Source organism: Rhinatrema bivittatum, chromosome 1 (genome assembly GCF_901001135.1).
Source record: "Rhinatrema bivittatum chromosome 1, aRhiBiv1.1, whole genome shotgun sequence".
Classification (NCBI taxonomy): Eukaryota; Metazoa; Chordata; class Amphibia; order Gymnophiona; family Rhinatrematidae; genus Rhinatrema; species Rhinatrema bivittatum.
In genome coordinates this window covers 724409968-724423243 of record NC_042615.1, presented here as the reverse complement: position 1 = coordinate 724423243, position 13276 = coordinate 724409968, and the positions used below count along the sequence as shown (strand labels likewise).

At 43.9% G+C, this 13276-nt stretch overlaps 1 protein-coding gene across 1 annotated transcript in view; it reads left to right on the top strand.

Moving 5' to 3' along the window:
* MTREX (Mtr4 exosome RNA helicase) overlaps window positions 1-13276 on the top strand; it is a 325983-nt gene that overhangs the window by 45850 nt on the left and 266857 nt on the right. Inside the window, exons 7-8 of the mRNA XM_029577212.1 lie at window positions 2495-2585; window positions 7700-7824. Of these exons, the coding sequence (XP_029433072.1) occupies window positions 2495-2585; window positions 7700-7824 (216 nt within the window). The remainder of the gene's footprint in view (window positions 1-2494; window positions 2586-7699; window positions 7825-13276) is intronic.

Below are 13276 nucleotides of genomic sequence, written 5' to 3'. Positions count from 1 at the left end.
GCAAAGGCTATCTGCACCATTTTGAATACCGGCAGCCGAGGGCCCGAGTGCAGTAGATCGCTTCAGGACCCCCGCTGGACCATCAGGGACTTTTGGCAAGTCTTGGGGGGTCAGGAGGGTGGGGGGTTGGGATGGGGTTGGGGTTTTTTTTGTTGGGTTTTTTTTTTCCAACTTTAATGGAAAACACCGAATGCAACTAATGGACGAATCGGGTTTCCCCGAAAATGGATGCAATGGATTTGGGTCCCGGCTCAACGAATACCAAATAGCAACGAATTTTTTCCTTCTGCACATCCCTGGAGATTATTTCTGAAGTGTAGATTTTGGGATGCATTTTTCTCCAGGCATGACCCTGTGGAATCCAAACCCAAGTATAGAAACATTAAAAAAAAAAAAAAAAAAATGTAATTTTAGCAATACTATCTTTGAAAACTGAAAGAAAACATATTTGCCTAATAGCTGAAATTTGAAAAGGTGTCTTTAAATATAGGAACAAACTGAAGAGTGTGTTTTTTTTCTGTCTTATTTAATTAATGTATTTTCAAAGATTATTTATTTTCTTCACTGGCTTTAGCCTGGGTATTCCATTTTTTTTAGTTTGTGTTGGCTGTTTTGCTGGTATTTCCTTTCTTGGGTTATTCAGATAAGTCGGGCTGATATGTGTTGCAACCACAATGTGAATGATGAACTCTGAAATCAAATAGTTAAATGGCTCAAGATTTGGAGCTAGAGGTGGTGGTGATATCAGCATTCAGGCCGAATCAATATAGTGTGCTTGGCCAAGCGCATGGCTTTACAGGTGCTTGGACGTACGTTTTGGAGGCGCGTCCAAAACTCCTCATGCAATAAGGGGATTAGCCAGCCCAAACCAACACGAATAATAGTGCTCATCCCATGTAAATTCTTGTTGATGAGGCTATTATCTATTACCCCCAATGAAAAAAAATTTAAAAAATGTACCCAGCGTGCATATTTTTACTCTGAAAAATTGCCTGCCCCGGAGGAAGTGTTAATTCTTGAGGAGCCCCAAAAGTTTACAGAAAAGCAGAGCGTCTGTTTCCTAACCTGCTGATAGCCACCTCTCCTGGGTGCCCGATGCTGCGAAGGAACTAGGGATGCAAAATTTTCCCTAGTGCCTCCTTTTTACCACAGCAGCCCATTTAAATTGGGCCCCGGTAAAGGTGGATCGGCACGCATTAAGAAAACTCAATCATGAGCGCCCATTTAACGCATGCCAATATTGCATCGGCCTGAATCAGCCTGGTAGACTGTGTTTGCATTCTAGTGTTAGCTGTGCTTTCTCTAGAGTAGATCAACTATGACGGTTAGATGCTAAACAGTTAGTCTAGTAAACTAGACAAGAACTTTGAATAAAATAATCACTTATGGACCGATACAGTACCCGCCATTGGACGCGCGTTTTCCCTTACCTCTTATTCAGTAAGGGGCTGAAAACGCGCGTCCAACCCGCCGAACCTAATAGGGCCCTCAACATGCAAATGCATGTTGAGGGCCCTATTAGGTATTCCCGCGCGATTCAGAAAACACAACTTGCAGCCAAGCCGCACATTTTGCTTTCAGAAATTAGCGCCTATCCAAAGGTAGGCGCTAATTTCTTCGGGCACCTGGAAATTGCACAGAAAAGCAGTAAAAACTGCTTTTCTGTGCACCCTCCGATTTAATATCATGGCGATATTAAGTCGGAGGTCCCGAAGGGTAAAAAAAAAAAAAAAATTGAAGTCGGCCCGCAGCTGTCGGGTCGAAAACTGGACGCTCAATTTTGCCGGCATCCGGTTTCCGAGTCCGTGGCTGCCAGCGGGCTCGAGAACCGATGCCAGCAATACTGAGTGTCGGCTGTCAAACCCACTGACAGCCGCTGCTCCGGGCCAAAAAGAGGCTCTAGGGACGCGCTAGTGTCCCTAGCGCCTCCTTTTGCCTGTTTCTACGGCCGGGCCTCAAGTAAATACTGAATCACGTGCACAGGCCAGGAGAGTGGGCGTTCGCCTGCTCTCCCGCGGACTTTACTGAATCGGCCTGTTAGTGATTGGAGCACCAAAAGGCTGTTGCCAGAGGATGTGGTTAGTGCAGTTAGTGTAGCTGGGTTCAAAAAAGGTTTGGATAAGTTCTTGGAGGAGACGTCTATTAATCAAGTTTACTTAGGGAATAGTCACTGCTATTAATTGCATCAGTAGCATGAGATCTTCTTAGTGTTTGGGTACTTGCCAGGTTCTTGTGGCCTAGATTGACCTCTGTTGGAAACAGGATGCAGGGCTTGATGGACCCTTGGTCTGACCCAGCATGGCAATTTCTTATGTTCTTAGGTTCTTACCAAGATTTTTGTCTTCTATGTGTTTTTCTTTTTCTGTGTGTGCTTTATCTTTTGAACCCTCGGATTGCTCGGAATATTGTCTTTTTTTTTTTTTTTTTTTCTTGGTTCTCTTGTGTCTTCCCTTGGTCTTATTCTTGGGTCTTCTTTCTTTTTTTTTCATTCCAGATTCTGAGAAGCATGTTATACAGAGGCTCAGAAGTTATGCGAGAAGTTGCCTGGGTTGTATTTGATGAAATCCATTACATGAGAGATGCAGGTATTCTGTGCCTTTGCGTTCACTTTGTTCAGTTGATCTGCTGTGCACAGATTAGAAAGCACAGGCTGAATTATTAGCACTTTTAAACAAATGCTTACAGCTTAGAGATTAGATCCTGTTCACATAATAAACTCAAAAGAATTTAAAAGAAAGAAAGAACAGGTCAAAACCTGGTATTTGCAGATTTAAACATTTGATTGCTTTTCACCATTGTTTGAACAATTAGTTCAATCTGACATTTATAGATATACTGCTTTGGTGTCATATTGTCACAAAAGGAGTGGAAGCTGTGAGTTTCCATTATAAAAAGGATTTGTTAAAGTGGGAATTGGCTACTGCAATATATTTAATTTTAATTCTGGATTTCTATTTCACCTTTCATTGCTAGACAGTCGCTTCAAGTTGGATTGTAATAAAATTTTAAAGGCAGAATTAATAGTGTAGCAGGGTTGCTATACATGTTCTCAGTTGACAAGCAGAGCTGAATTAGCCATGACATGTGGGTGACATCATCTGATGACTCTGAACGGAGCTTTCTCTACCGGCTCATAGAGCTTTTGCTCTACTAAACATGTACAGAAAATTCCCATGTGAGCCCCTTCAGACTTTTTTTCATCAGAGCAGCAGCACAGATGTACCCTGTCTTTCTGTACATTTTTTTCTTTATTACTATCATTAAAATTCTAAGCATTTTTTCAAAATTGCCTCGGCAGCCCTCAAATAGCACTTTTCAGTACTATATGAAAAAAAAAAAGTTTTTCTTCAGGATGTCAAAGAAAAAGCCCACTGTAAACAGCTTTAAAGACTGCATAGGTGGTATGAAAATGTCCATTACGGACAGACATGATGTTTGTTATTGTTGCCTTGGACCGAGTCATGACCAAGCCAACTGTTACCACTGTGGCCAGATGTCCCTGCATTCCCAAAAATCAAGGGCCTGGAAAATGGAGGAACTGCTTAAGTCTCAGAGAAGCCACAGTCTATCCTATTCCCAGAGCGCAGCTTCATCTGCTTACCCAGGTACGGAGTTGAACAGGAGCTCCTTAAATCATGGCCCCCTTCGATGGAGCAGGCAGAGTCCTTGGGTTTGAGCAAACAGAAAAAGTAGCAAGATGCATTGAAGAAGAAGGATCACCACTCTGCAGAACCTAAAGTTCAGCTGGTCCAAAAAAAGCACAGCTGGCACAGCAATCTTTGACCCTATTGGCGCATTGAACCCCAAACCACGCAATTCATCAAGCCTTGACACCATTATCACTTAGATCTTCGGAACAGGCTGCTCCATCAACAAATCATTCTGCAACACTTCCAAAGCAGTTATTTGCAGATCTGCCGAGAGCCTTCTCCAGGGCAGAAGGAGATAGATTTCACCTGCCCCCGCCAATTACCAGACCATTTTTACCAATAAAATTACTTGGAGCAGCACCCAATACAGATTCTGAAGCATCCAGAAGATGTGTAAGAGTTCGTTCTAGTATCAGAGAAGGATGTTCCACCCACACCAGACCAGAGGGCACTTCAGCCCTTTGATCAAGTAGCAAGGTTGGTGAAGTATTTCTTTACCTCTCTAGCGGCTAAGGATAAGAAAGGTAAGTTCCAATGTCTCCTTACCAGAATATCAGATTTACTCCCTAGAAGAAGGCATCCCAGTGTATCTCCATTTCTGCAAGGTGGTTCTGGGCCAGAGTGCACACATGAAGCAGAGTCCAGCCAGTCAGAGCATGTGCACTAGGAGTATACCCCTCCAAGGCAACCAAGGAGCCCTCCTCAATCATCATCATCATCATTGGCATGCTGAATTAAGGTTCCCTTACAACTAGGCTCTGAAGAGGGTTCAACAGGAATAACTTGTGACCCTCCACCAGAGCCTCCAGAACACTTGTATTTTGCTGGAAGACCTTACTCCAGATTTCTGGACAAGTTTGGGCAAGTCACTCAGAGTTAATATGCAGGAGGACAAGGATTCTTGAGCAAAGGTCTTTGACCTTCTCCAAATTTTGGAAACACTGACAGAGCCAGCGGCCATTCTAGTCCATGATATCCTGCAAGAATTATAATCAAGAATATGGGAGAATCCTGTTTCCTGTTCCCCAGTTGCAAGGAAAGTAGACATCAGATATACAGTGCATTTAGAAAGTATTCAGACCCCCTTCACTTTTTCCACATTTTGTTATGTTACAGGCTTATTCTAACATGGATAATATGCTTTTTTTTCCCCCTCCTCAATCTACACACAATACCCCATAATGACAAAGCAAAATCAGGTTTGTAGAAAAAGCAGCGCAGAAGGCTAAGCCCAAATTTGAACCATCTTTCAAACCCAGCAACTATCCTCTCCAGTAGAGAGGAGAATCCAAAGCTACCTGGAGTGGTGCAACATCACCAAAGATTGCTGGGTTCTCAAGGCTGTGGTCTGGATAACACTAGTGTTATTTCTTTATCCCCAAGAAAACTGGGGGATTGAGATCCATCCTGATTTAAGAAATCTGAACAAGAATTTGCTCCAGGAGAAATTCAAAATTAATTCCCTCCACACAATTCTTCTCTTCATCCAGAAGGGGAGTGGATGTGTGCTCTGGATCTAAAGGATGCTTATGATCATAAACCAATTCACACGCCACCCCACCCAGCTGACATCTGCACTTTGCTATGGTGGACTCCTCTCACTGTTGGTAGAGAGTATGCCCTTTTGGTCTGTCTGACACCAAGGATCTCCACCAAATAGTAGTAGCAGCAGCATATCTTCAGAAACAGGGCATCTGAATCTTCCCTTACCTCAACATCTGGCTTATGAAAGCAACTTGGGTTGAACCAACTCCTTTCAACAATCTGAACAGAAACAAAATGGGGGCTTTGAGCTGCAGGTTGGCTTTGTGGATGCCTGGAGAATATCGTTCGTGTGTGTGTGTGTAGATATTCACCAGGCAGCAACACTGCCAATCAGTGGCTCAAAGCCCCTTCAGATTGCTGAAAGGATTAAATTCACACATACACAGGGGCTTAGAGGCAGACACCCTGCATCACACACAGAGACATAAAGCACACCAGATAGACATACACATTCCATACCACACACATGCCACACACCACACTGGTAAGAGCTTGGAAAAAACCTATAAAAAAAAAATAGGTGCCAGCCAAAACTTTTTAGGAGTTGAATGCAGTTCCATTCCACCCTGCCCAACTTTTTGTTTCTTTTCTATTATTTTCACTTCTTTTTCCTATTTTTCTCTGTTTTTAGATTTTTGCTAGATGGCTCACTTTTTTTTTTTTCTCGTGTTTTCATTTGTTTATTTTGTTTTACATCTTTTGCCTTTATCTTCCCTTCCCACCTCTTCTTTCTCTCCCATCCAACTCCTTATTCTCTCTGGCTTATTGGTACATTTGCCTCCCTACCTCACAGTTGTGATATCTCTCCCTGCAGTGGCTCCTCCCATGTCCAGTTCTGCCACAACAGAAGCAGCTCCTCTCCCTGGCCTATCAAATAAGACAGAAGGCTAAGCTACGACCTGCTTACTATGATACCAAATAATGAACTACCAAAATAATAAAGTGAGGAAAAAAGACAGTCATAGAAGCATTTTAACTTTAATTTAAAAGGACTGAACATGATGTGAATTCTGGATGCACTTTTCTAAGTGAGTCTCAAGATAAGTTACCCCTACCTTTATATTCATTGCACTGAGTTTTGTGTGCTCAATGCTCATCACTTGCATTTTAAAATTTCCCCCAAAAAAGTGAACAATAAAATCGTTGAGACTGATTATTAAATTTGTCCTACAAAAGAGCATTCAAAGTGACTTTTAGTTACAATACTTTCAATGGTTTGCTCTGCTCTTGTCCTATGAAAGTCTCTCTTCCTCACTTTATTATTTTGGTGGTTCATTATTTGGTTTAAGTGTTTACCTGCAAGATTTGGGTTCATTTGTTTTTTCGAATGCTGCTTATGATCTCAGTAAATTCTGGCAGCCCCCCCCCCCCCAACCTGATGAGCTTGCAGTGCCTTCACAGCATCGAGACTCAACATTGTAGCCATTGTTTTCTTCCTTGATTGGGTCCCCCCAGAGGGCCCAGCCCCAAGTTTGCTCACTCCTGAGTTAACGTACACCTCAATGCCATAGCAGCTTGCACCATTCTCAAATCGAAGGTAAACTAGTCTCCATTCTTCTGTTAGTATCCAAATTCATGAAAGGCTTATGGCACACTAAACCTACCAAAAGTAACATCAGCTTTTCATATTAATCAAGCCACTGTGCTACCTACCTTCTTCCCGAGGCCACACACATGAAGATGAAAAGGCCCTTCATTCCTTGGCCTTGGCTTACTACAAGAGAAGAACCCAGCTACATTGACAGGCTTCACAGCAGTTTTATCTCTTATGATCCTAATAGACTGGGCATAGCAGTGGCCAAATGTATATTGTCAAGCTGGCTAGCAGACTGTATTGTACATTATGTGTTAGCAGGCCTACAAATTACAGATGACATAAAGGCTTATCAAGTTAGAGCCATGGCTGCATCGATGGCTCATCTGCAGAGTTGCAGCTTGGTTGTCTGTTCACACCTTCATGTCCTATTAATGCCTGGACAATTGCTCAAAGAATGACAGTAAATTTGGGCAAGCAGTTTTGTTGTAGCCTATCCATCCAGTTTTGTACTCTCCACAATGGGGTTCAAATTGCTTATTCAGCAAACACCCCACTGCAGCCCTCAGCTTGGGACTCCCCACATGATGGCTAATTCAACCCTGAATGTCGATTGAGAAAGCAAGTTTGCTTACTGTAAAATGGTTTCTTCATAGATAGCAGGATGAGTTAGCTATGCTTGATACTCTCCCGTCTCCCTGAAGAGTTAACTACTTAGCTCTAGGTAGGCTCTGCAGTCGACTGAAGGGCTCACAAGTCACCGGGCATGTGGGATCTCCCATGCATGCTCAGTAGTAAAACTTTACTGTGCTAGAGCGAGAAGTCCTTTTGATGCAATCAGTTGACATAACCCAAGTGTCATGGCTAAAACATCCTACTGTCTGCGAACAACCCTGTTTATGGTAAGAAAACTTGCTTTCTTTTTGTTTTTCCAGAAGATGGTTTGAAGGAACTTGTGTTTGTTTTTCAGAACGTGGTGTGGTATGGGAAGAAACCATTATTTTACTGCCAGACAACGTTCATTATGTGTTTCTTTCTGCCACTATCCCCAATGCACGTCAGTTTGCCGAGTGGATATGCTATCTTCATAAACAGGTATCTTTAGAATGTGAAAAGTAATTGGATTTTTCAATTTGGAAGAGGTGTAGGGATCCCAGTTTAGTATCTCCATTCACTAGGGCTGTTTAAACCAGAATGTACCATACAGATATATGCTTAGGCCTGGAGAGACAGGAAAGGTGTGACTACTTTGGGCCAGTAACAGTTCCTGGATCGTGTAGTCTGGTGAGGGGATAAAGATATAGGGTAGGAAAAACAAGAAACACCCAAGAAATTTTATGCAAAACTAATGATGCCTTCTTTTTGGAACAGACACATTTTTACGTGTGTATGGAAATCCCCCCAAAAATAGTCAGGACGCTTAGATCCTCTGACACTCCTAAAAATTTGATGTGGATAGGACACCAAACACAGAAATTGTTAATAAGGAGTGCACACAGATAGACATTTCATCAACCTACATTTTTTTTTTCCTTCAGAAAGTAAGCTAAGAAAAAAAGATGTAAGAGCCTTTTACCCCCTGGGTGTTCAGCAAAGTAAAAAACTTGGCACCAGAGACGTAAAATATATGCAGATTTTGAAGCTATGAAGAAACAAATCCTGAGAATGCGTGTCTGTCTGTTTTTTGTGTTTTGTTTTGTTTTTAAAGCAAATTTTGAGTAAAAATTGAAATGTATGCAATTAAGCCTGGAAAAACTCCAGGCACCTAAAATTCAGCACATGCTTCTGGCAATCTGGTAGAAGCACTGCTAGTGGGCAGCAGCAAAGTCTCAAGATGGCAGAGTCCCTCAGTCTTTTATTATTTATTTATTTATTTCTGTGTTTTTTTATGAATTATTGTATGTTATGTTGAATTTATTGTAAAGAAACATTGTAAACCGGTGTGAAGGTTCATAACAACATCGGTCTAGAAAAACCAGGAAATAAATAAATAAATTATATAAAAATCAAATAAGAAAAAAAGAGCAAAAAAAAAAAAGATTTGCTCTTTTCCGAGAACAAGCGTGATGGCAGTCCTCACACATGAGTGAAGTCATCCGATGGAGCCCAGCACAGAACTTTGACTTTGGTTTTAGAGCTGTCAGCATGCTCTGCTGAGTGTGTGCAGCTGTAGCCCCCTCCATCTCTCTCAGGCAGAGAGTCCCTCAGTCTTTTCTTTCCGCATAGTAAGTCACAATTCCTTGCATTCTCCCGCACAGCTACTGAAGTGAGAGTTCTAGAGCTTCAGAAATTTTTTTCAGCAGGGCCATGCAAGTTTTGGTTTTTTCTTTTATGTACCTTTTTGGTAGTTTGTAGATATTTCAATTGTTTTCCTCTTTTTCAGGGTTTCTCTTGGCAGGCTGCATGATGGGCCTAATGCCCAGTGCAGCTTGGCAGAGATTTCTTCTTTCCTTAATAAATAATGCTGCACTCGCTGCTTGTTCGTGTTGTCCTTTTCTTCAGTTTGTCTGTTTTTTGTGCCTTTTTTGCTACCTCGTGGGACCTCTAGCCTGTGGACTTTCCTGGGCTCCCATCCAGTTAGGAGTTCCATAAAGTTTCATCTGACTGCTGGGTATCAATGGAGGCTCAGATAGCAAAGGAATCCAGGACTGGAACATTCCCATGGAGAGGAGAGCTAGTCTTCCCCCACATCCCTGGAGCTAGTCCCCATAGACGCAAGTTAATCTTCGCCTCTGGTGCCCTGGGTGGCATAGCCTCCCCTCCTGCTTTTCAGCTTGCTTTGGTAGAGCAGTCTTCTTGGAAGAGAGGGTGAGCATGAGCCTGGGCAATCAGCTCTGCTACTGCACTGTTGTCATGCCCAACATCAGTTACCTGTGCAGGTCCATGTGCCAGCATGCTGGTTGTCAGATGCTGAGCATGTAGCCCAGGAGTGCTAGAGCTGCTCAAAATTGATGCCATCAACACTGTCAACAATATTTATTCTTGTCTATTCCTGTCCGCTTCCTCCCCCAGTTCAACAACCTTGTTATATTGTAACTTTTTACTTCCTCTGCACTGGTTAAAAATAACAATGTTATTGCACCCCCCTGTTATTTGTAAACCGGCATGATATGATTGCATCATGAATGCCGGTATAGAAAAGCTTTAAATAAATAAATAAATAATACTTACCAAACTCGACTATTGCAATTCCCTCCTCTTAGGACTCCCTTCCTCTACCATTAAACCACTCCAAATCCTCCAAAATGCCATGGCAAGAATCTTAACAAACACCAGAAAAACTGACCACATCACTCCCATACTCCAAGACCTCCATTGGCTCCCCATCACCTTCCGTTCCCAATATAAAACACTTATCATCCTCCACAACACACTACACAACAACAATTCACCCTGGATTGAAGACATGCCACAATTCCGTCAAGCTAATCGCCCCACTAGAAACTCCCTTGCTGGCACTCTCCAAACCCCCTCACTTAAAATTGGGCACCTCACCGCCACTAGGGATAGAGCCTTCTCCATTGCGGGCCCTACCCTCTGGAATTCCCTACCCGTCAAACTCCGCTTAGAACCGTCCCTGAGCCATTTCAAAAAAGGAATCAAGACATGGCTCTTTAAACAAGCATACCCTAATTCCACCCAATCCTAACCGATGTTTTTCCATGATTCACCTCAATCCCAACCTACCCTATATCCTTTTACCTGATCCTTATCTACCACCCCCACACCCCCCCTGCAACCATCCCTGTGTATCAAGTGCACATGCCCCGTTTTACTGTAAATAAGTTCCATATGCTAAATGTATCAAGTGCACATGCCATGTAACATTGTATATTAGTTCATTTGCATATCTAATCCTAATCGAATGCAAATAGTTGTATCGCTGCTTGTTAACTATCCTCTCTTATACTTGTGTATTCACCCAGTTATCCCCTCCCCTGTTCATTGTAAGTTCCTTTCCTTCTCAGTTTTTTGTAAACCGACATGATGTGTCCTACGAATGCCGGTATAAAAAAGTTTTTAAATAAATAAATAAAATGTCGGGTGCTGAGGGCACCACTAAGCACCATCAAGGCAGTATGTGGCATTGATGCTGGGGATGCTGTTGAGTGTTATGGGTGCCATTAACGCTGTTGAGCACCATCGATGCTGTCTGGAGCAGTGGGCACCATCTAGCACTGTTGATGCATTTTGGCATTGGGGGGTGCCTTCCCCATCAAGTGCCATGGCCACCTTCACTATTGAGTACCATGGGTGCTGTTCAGTGCCATAGACACAGAGGAGTGCCAAGGCATTGTCAAATGCCATCAAAGAGTGTCGTAGGCTCTGTAAGGCATAATTGATGTAGTCGGGTGCCATGGGAGCCACTGACATTGTCAAGCGCTGCGAGCACTGCTGACGCCATAGGGCATCATTGAGGCAGTGGAGTGCTGCAGGGGAAGTTGAGGCCATTGGGTTCTGTGGGTGCTGGTAGGTGTAGTCAGTGCCACTGGGGGCCGATGGACACTGCCAAGGCCCCCATAGTGCCGCAGGTACTGGCAACTAATTTGCTGGTTCATGCCGTGGCATGGGCTGCAGTGCCATAGTGGGACCTGGGCAGGTGCTGCGACATCAAGCGCATAAGTGCCACCGACTGCAAGATGGAGACCTGCTGCATAAGTGCAAGGCACTGTGGTAGCAGTGCCGTGTCGTACAGATACACCATATTACTCTGTGCCCTCTGCTATGTGTATTTCATCTTGTGACGAGGGTTTCACAGGTTGGACACTGCAGGTGCCAGTGCAATGAGATGTGACTGGCCTTTGAAGCAAGAATGAGCTTCTGTTTACTATGGCGCCACACATTAGTGGCGAGTACCATGACTGAAGCGCTGGGATGGCTCCTCCTTATGGAGGGGACAGGCCTTAACAGGCCCCTTCTCATGTTGGCTTACACTCTGAATTCCGTTCCCCGGGAAGCTTTCAGGGCACATTCCATCACAAGTGCTTTGCTCTTGCGGGGGTTATGTCTGTTGATGGCACAGCCTTTGATAGAGCATTGATCGGAGTGGCTCCTTGCAGGTCCCCTATGAGGGCCTAGTGGGGAGGAGCAGTAAGGGTTGTCTAGACCACTTCACTGGTGTTCCCCGCACCAGGTTGCCTTGGTGTCAATAGTATTTGATCACCAGCAACTTGCTCAGTCACCAGTAGAATACCACGATGGGGGCGGGCAGGGATGACCCCCCCCCCCCCTTCTATCTCCCCATAAGTCAGAGACAGTTTCCCACTTTAGGATGGAGAGTAGAAGGTTCTGGGATCAGGGCTTTGTTGCCTGGCCCATGATAGTGCCACTGATCACAGGTTTGCAACGGGGTCTGGGCTTATGTATGCTGTTGACCCAGTTAAAGCTGGGATCTTCATCCCCCAAAGAGATATAGGTGGTATGGCTATTGGCTTCTGATAGGCACCCCTAATATGTTCCTTCTCGGCACCTTATTTTCTGCTCAGGGAAGGGATTACTTTCACTCCCTTTTCTCTGGGTGGCTTAGCCTCTAAGTGACTTCTTTTTCCCTGGGTTGTTCTCTGTATCCTGCTGGATCTGGGGACCCATCAGGAGGCAGCACTCACTCTGCCACTTTGTGCTACCAAGCTACCTCGGGGCATGCAGGGAGCTATTACGAACTCTGGCTTCTCGCAGTACTGGCATGGAATTCCCTCTCAGGGAAATCCACTTCCCATGCAGGAGACAAGGATTTCTCCTGTTTGAGGTGAGTGCCTTTTCTGAAACCGGCTGGGCAAAACCATGTCTACACTTTGCAACTGTTCCTGCCAGTCAGTGTCGCATGTGAGTGGTATTCTAACCACTGAGGAGATAGTACCATTTCCTCTGCATCCCCTCCTTTCCAAATGGCATTTATACATTCCGTTATGAGACCCATACTGTCCAGGTACCTAAGTTACTGGCACAATTTACCCTGTCCATAGCTGCATACATCCTAGGTTGGGAATCTCACTTAAGAGGCTCCGCAACCAAATTACAGTAGCTTACGGGTTGTCATTTCCTCTTTTAGGTGTAACTCTGACAGAGTGAGTATCTGTTGGCTGACAAGGCAGTCATTGTCCATGCAAATGTTGTTTTTAATGCCTCGTAAAGCCACAAGGTTATTCTGTTGGAGAACAAGTTCTCGTTTGCAGTAGGTCTTGAAGCCCTAGGCCAAATGGTGAATAGTCTATTCTTTTATTCAGACTACACTTGATCTGGGACCTTCAGGATTCCTGGATCAAAGTAGTAGTCCTGGTTTTCCTCAGATTCTGGCTCTTGCAGCATTCCTATTTTCATCTGCCAGCAGAAAGGTTTCTGGACTTCTTCCTCAGACTGTTCTCACCCTTGACTAGAATTTAGGGTTTGTACTGAATTTATTTGACTCTCTGTCTACTGAGAGGAGGTGGAACTTATGGACTGAGTCAGACTGTCAAAGCTCCCTGACTAGATATTCAGAAGGGGATTGATACAGTAGGGATATCACCTACAGTCAGTCTACATGGCTTGGAGGCTGTTTTTTGATTCT